This window comes from the organism of the source record quoted next, assembly GCF_019968985.1.
Source record: "MAG: Porospora cf. gigantea B chromosome Unknown PgB_NODE_1455_length_5848_cov_123.801, whole genome shotgun sequence".
Lineage (NCBI taxonomy): Eukaryota > Apicomplexa > Conoidasida > Eugregarinorida > Porosporidae > Porospora > Porospora cf. gigantea B.
In genome coordinates, this window is record NW_027178679.1 from 1 (window position 1) to 5,848 (window position 5,848).

Genomic DNA, 5,848 nt, shown 5'->3' on the forward strand with positions numbered 1-5,848 from the left:
TCCAGACTCCATTCCAGACTCCCGTCCCACCTTCCTCCCCCTTCCAGACCCCCTTCCAGACACCTCCATTGCCCAACACGTCCCTTCTGCAATCTCAGTTGGGGAATCTGCAATCTCAACTGGAGGCGGCACAACTACAGGAGGACGTCCTCCGTCGGCAGCTCGGTGACGCCCACGGGCAGGTCCGGTCTCTGGGCGCGGAGAAGCAGAGCTTGCTCGATGACATTTGCAGTTTGAGGCAGTTGCTGGACAGCGATAACTCCGCTGACCTTGAGAAACAGCTGCAGGCAGCGGAGGCGAGGTTGGTTCGTAACGCACAGGAGGCCTCGACGGCCTGTGACAGGGTACGGCGGCTGGAGGTGGCAGCCGAGCAGGCGAACGCGCTGCTGGACGACAACCGCGCGCTGAAGGTTAAACTGGGACAGCTGCTCGACGACCATGACGCCTTGGATGACGAGCTGCAGGTCGCTCGCCAACGCAATGTCGAATTGTCTGACGAGTGGAACCACCGCTGCGAGGAACTCCAAGCAACCTTACGAGCCCGGAAGACTGACTTTGATGAGGCTCGACAAGCTCTCCAGGAGAAGGCGGCTGAGCTGGAACAAAGGCTAGAAAGCGCCATCAGGTCTGTCGACATCTCCGATGAGGCTCGACATGGGTTGCTGGAGAAGGCTGCACAGCTAGAACGAATGGTGGTGGAAGCTTACAATAAGGAGGAGGCGGGATCGAATATACGGCATGAGCTTCGAGAGAGGTGCATGGCGTTGGAAGGAGAGATCCGCCGTCTAACCATGGGTGATAGGCGCCGAGCCTGTGATGACCCTAACGAGCCAGTGGAGTCTCCGTTGCACAAGCTGCGAGGGGAGATTGCTGAGCTAGAGGACACTTTGCAGCACGAGAAAGATGCCAGACAGGATGCGGAGACACAGCTGCGGCAGCACCGTGAGGCCGAGGTCCAACTACGTCGAGAAGTCGCTATGCGGGACGCCGACATCCAGATCCTTCAGCACGATCACTCGGCAGAGCGAGACCGGGCAGAACGCTTGTGGGAGGTCAGATACACCGCCGCCGGGGCGGCGGACAAACGGATGAGGCTTGCACTCGAGGAGGAGCTGACTGTGGCGAGGGAGAGCGCGGAAATGCTCAAAGAGCAAATGTTACAGCTGAGAAGCGAGACGCAGGCGCTGGAGAACTGCACTCGACCTCATGGCTCCCAGCACACGTTAGACACCCTTGATATGTCGGTTCAGGGCCCCGCATCCACAAGCGAATTCTCTACTGGTGAGTTCACTCCTACTCAGAGCCCTTACTCCGACTTTCCATCAATGATGTCAACATCTATGCCAATGGGGCATCGTCTGCGAAGCCACGATTTCGGACGCGAACTGGTGTCCCCCGACTCCGGGTTGGACATCCGTCCCACCACTTCTGAACCGGAGCGACAGCAGTCAGAGGTCGCCGAGTCTGATGACTCCAGTCCACACTACCGACTCCACACAGTAGCAAGCAAGGCCAAGATCCGCACTCGAGTCTCCGACAATTTCTAAACTGTACGACGAACGCAAGATACAATGTGCCTTCATTGCCGGTGCCTTCTATTAATTAACGGTTCTATGATTTCTGGGCTTAACCAACGGCCTCCGGCCGGGGAGTGCGTGGAGGGCTGCGAGGCCGGAGCGTCTCAATTTCCGGCGTGGTCCCTAGAAAGACGCCACCCCGATGGTCGCGCACGAAAGGAAAGCAGGTGGCTTGAGGGCCAGGAGTCTCTAGGAACCAGCTTGCGTACCGCTCGGCATTGAAGTTGTGGGGGACTTCTTTGCCTATTGTCAGCCACCCAGGCCGTAGATTGGTCTCACGCCCGAACAGCTCTAATCGCCGACGCCCCAGGCAAAAGCGCTCCACGATGTCGTAGAGCTCCATGGGCTTCGCTGTACTACCCGGTTCATTGGGGATCTCATCCACAATGACGTCCGTATCTAGGTTTGCATGGATGATGTGTGTGTCGGAAGATCTGCGCACCGAGCCTCGTACACCGACCAAACAGTGTTCCTTGGTCCGGACCAACACCGAGTCCTGCGAGACCAAAGGCTGCAGAGCCAGCTCCTCCTCGTCCGCTCGTCGATTCATCTCCCGTGCCAAGTGGGCCTTGCGCACGTTACTCTTGACCCACACCACGTCTTCGCATCGCCGGAATCCCCAAGCCGCGAACAGACGTCGCGCATCATCCAGATGCTCCGTGCCCGCCCACAGGAAGCAGAACGACGGGCTCTCCGCGATGGACGGTATTGGAAGCGCCGCCAGCTCCTCGAACGTCCAACTCGACAAGTCCTCGCGACAGGGCAGCGCGATAGCCCTCTTTTCATACTCGGCCCACGGCGGATCCACGATGATGGCGTCGAACTTGCATGGGAGCTTGCGCCAGTCAAATGAGCGCAGGTCCGCCGGCACGGATTGTGTGGGATGGGCTCGGGCACGAATCACTTCGTTCTTAAGCTGCAGCAGGCGTGCAAGCCGAGGGTACTCCGCAAAGCGGTGCTCTGGATCGTGATCACGTACGAAGTTCTGGGGGTACTCGCCAGTGTCTATATAGTGCTGGCAGTAGTCATTCTTTAGGATGCGGATCCGCTTCTTACGGGGGGTTTCGTTCAACATATCGTGGTTTATGGATCGCACCTTAGCGAACTTGAATCTCTGCACATCCCAATCAGCCAAGCAGTTACGTCACAGAACATTCCAATCAGCCAAGCAGTTACGTCAGGACATCCCAATCAGCCGAGCAGTTACGTCACAGGGCCAAGCCTGTGATCCAGGGTTGAGGCCATCTCTATCGCCAAGGGCAACGCAGCCTCCCAGTTCCTCACTCTGATGTGTTTTTCCAGCGCAGCAAACGCTTCAGACAATTCGACATCCACCGCCGCCGCCGCACACCCGACTCGTGACCGTCTCAACCATATTAACAGGTCGGACTCTCGCAGCCTTCGAATCGTGTGATAGCCGCTCGGTCTCATCAGGTGGAAGGTCACATCTCTGTCGGAAAAGGTGGCTACAATATGGCTGTCGTCGACACTGCTGGGGCTGACCATCATAACTCGCATGTCTACGGTGTCATTGAGCAGGCACCCTCCAGAAGGGTTCCCCACCTTAAGCATCTCGCCTCTGGTGTTCCCATGGTAGGCATATATCGTGCCAGAGGGAAAGTTGTGCTTGGTCCGCCACTCGGCAGCGTACGGGCCTGTTCCCGACATCTTAGCGATGACAGTTCCATTCAGCATCCTTTTTCTGGGGTAGTCCGAGCAACGGCACTCGTCATGAATTGCTCTGGCCGCCTCCGGCAGAGGCATCCAGACGACCCTCCTGTCAAACCAGCTGCAGAAGCAGGACTCGTCAGAGCCGCTGTACAACGCAATGATCATCATTGAGCCGTCCTCTGCTTCTAGCAGGTGCTCAGTAATGGCACCAATCTTCCGCTGGCGGTAGTACACCTGGCGTCCGTCCGTCGCGAGGGTGGCATCCATCTGTGTGGAACCGCAGGCGGAAGCGCTGTTTTCTACGCTTTCCACTCTCACGTTCTTGTCAATGAACATCGGCTCCTGCAGGGTGGTTGGGATTTTGTTTAGTAGTGCAAGAAGTGTCGGCAGCTCCCAGTCCATCAGAGTTTTGGAGTGGTCCTCGCTAAGAATTTGGTTCCACCGTGGACTTGAACCTGTCATCTTGAGCACATCCTTCAGGTTCGTCGGAATCTCATGCAGGACGTCCTTGACGGTGAGCTTCGGAGACTGTTGGATGGCATGGGCCGACAGGTGCAGCAGTGACGCGGGCTGACTGCATGTGACTTCTTTGTGGAAGGGATTGCTTGTGCCATCAGATTTTGGGGAAAACGACAGAGGGAACGAGAAGGCAGAGGCAAGCATGCATCTGGCAGACCGTCGATTTGGAACGATGTTGACTCGAGACATTTAACGATGATTAGAATTGATATGTGGATGCATATCCACATAACGGCGCCTACGCACGTCTCGGTCACACTCCCTGGACGAGGTCTGATCCGGTAGTGACCGACTCGGGTGTTTCGATTTCTGCCAGCGATTCGGGCTGACTGCGTAGCTTTGCGCAAGGGATTGCTAATGTAATCAGATTCTGATGCACAAAGAGACAATAAATAGCGGTGCACATCATGATTGGACCACTCGCCGCACCTTTTTCATGTACTTCTTGTCGTCCTGGGTCTTTATCGGCCGCTTTCGACTTGCGGACTCTTTAGGTTTAGCCAGTTCTACTCTGACGGGCGGTCTTGGAAATCCGAAACCGTTAGCCAACGCGTCCACGTCAATTTTCTTTACTGAGAAGACATCCTTTAGTGTATGACCTCCGTAGGCGTGCAGAAACGCTTTGAAAGCATCACGTCCCAGCTTGTTAAGGTGGAAATTCTGTTCAGTGATTCTCAGATGTTGTTTCTTGACGGTGTCGAATCCAGCAGTTTTGAACTCGAATTCTTCCACTGTCACTCGCATTTCCTTCAGGTGGTTCAGAAAAGGCATCTCCTGCTTCATCAGGAACAGCAGAGCCCGCCCTTTACCCTCTGCACCTCGCGCCGTGCGTCCAACTCGGTGGATGTACTCACGGGGATCATCAGGCGGGTCGAACTGCACAATCCAGTCCACCGCAGGGATGTCCAGGCCTCGAGCGGCCACGTCAGTGCAGAGCAGGATTCCGGATTCGGCCTCACAAAATTGGTGGTAGATGGTCATACGAGCTGCCTGCTTCTTCTTGCCGTGAATTGAGATCACAGGGATATCAATGTAGTTCAAAAGGTCCTCGAAGTAACGAACCCCTACACAGGTACTCATGAATACCATAACCTTCTTGCTTAGTGAGCGCTTCAGGAAGCTATAGAGCAGCACGAATCTGTTTTGCGGCTCGCACAGAACGTAGCCTTGATGCAGCCCCTCAACGGTGGACTGTGGAGATTGCACCTCGACGAGTACCGGCTTGGACAATGAAAGCCTGGCCAAGTCCGCAACCTTTGTCGTCTGAGTGGCGGAGAATAATGCGGTCTGGCGCTTCTGAGGGATCAGTTCTAGGATAGCACTGAGCTCGTCTTCGAATCCAATCTCAAGGATCCGGTCAGCCTCATCCACGATCAACATGAGAAGGTTGGACACTACGAAGCCTCGGGTGTTCTGGAGGTGGTCGAGGAGCCTTCCCGGCGTGGCTATCAGCAGGTTCACCCCCTTGATAAGTCTTGCCGCTTCAGTCTTCTTATGTGCCCCACCCATCACGCACCCATGGGTCTGAGGCAAGTACTTTGACACTTCAATCGCAACGTCGTAGATTTGCAACGCCAATTCCCGTGTGGGGGAAATGACGATCGTGCCAGTGCCATTTCTTGGCAAGAAACTTGCTTGATACATGAGCGACAGCGCGGGAACCAGAAAAGCCAGTGTCTTTCCGCTTCCCGTCTTCGCTGACCCCAGCACGTCTCGACCCTGAAGCAGTTTGGGAATGCTCTTGGCCTGGATTTCACTCATAGAGGTCATGTTCATCTCCTCGAGAGCCTTATGGATTCCGCTTGGCAAGGGCTGGTCCTTGAAGGCCTGGTCACTGAAGAAGCTTTTCGTGCATGAGTCTTGCGGTGCCGAACTCATGTACCGCTTCATGGGCACTCTACCTCCTCCTGTCCGTTTTGTCCCAAAAACCAGGGATTTACCGCCAGGAACGACAGACACTCATCCAATGACCACTCGCCTTAGGAAGAACAGGAAGAAGCGCGGCCACGTTTCAGCTGGTCATGGTCGAGTCGGCAAGCACCGAAAACATCCAAACGGCCGCGGCAAGGCCGGCGGCTTCC

The 5,848-nt window shown here is 55.8% G+C and overlaps 4 protein-coding genes across 5 annotated transcripts; 1 reads left to right on the forward strand and 3 right to left on the reverse strand.

Annotated features, from left to right (window-relative positions):
- Positions 1-17: 17 nt before the first annotated feature.
- KVP17_000444 (uncharacterized protein) lies at positions 18-1,547 on the forward strand (the record flags this gene model as incomplete). 2 transcript variants are annotated; one of them, XM_068522305.1, is made up of 1 exon in its annotated part: positions 18-1,547. In XM_068522305.1, a coding segment is annotated over one exon (1,530 nt), but the record flags the coding sequence as incomplete, so codon positions are not given. The 2 variants fall into 2 exon arrangements, with proteins under 2 accessions (XP_068378587.1, XP_068378588.1); XM_068522306.1 differs by having other exon boundaries at positions 60-1,547.
- A 79-nt stretch (positions 1,548-1,626) lies between these two features.
- Positions 1,627-2,652, reverse strand: KVP17_000445 (uncharacterized protein; the record flags this gene model as incomplete). The annotated part of the gene is made up of 1 exon (XM_068522309.1): positions 1,627-2,652. One exon carries the CDS (start codon positions 2,650-2,652, stop codon positions 1,627-1,629), a length of 1,026 nt encoding a protein of 341 aa, XP_068378589.1.
- Positions 2,653-2,780: 128 nt separating this feature from the next.
- On the reverse strand, positions 2,781-3,956 carry KVP17_000443 (uncharacterized protein; the record flags this gene model as incomplete). Its single annotated transcript, XM_068522292.1, has 1 exon — positions 2,781-3,956. One exon carries the CDS (start codon positions 3,954-3,956, stop codon positions 2,781-2,783), a length of 1,176 nt encoding a protein of 391 aa, XP_068378586.1.
- A 216-nt stretch (positions 3,957-4,172) lies between these two features.
- KVP17_000442 (uncharacterized protein) lies at positions 4,173-5,657 on the reverse strand (the record flags this gene model as incomplete). The annotated part of the gene is made up of 1 exon (XM_068522279.1): positions 4,173-5,657. One exon carries the CDS (start codon positions 5,655-5,657, stop codon positions 4,173-4,175), a length of 1,485 nt encoding a protein of 494 aa, XP_068378585.1.
- Between the last annotated feature and the right edge of the window lie 191 nt (positions 5,658-5,848).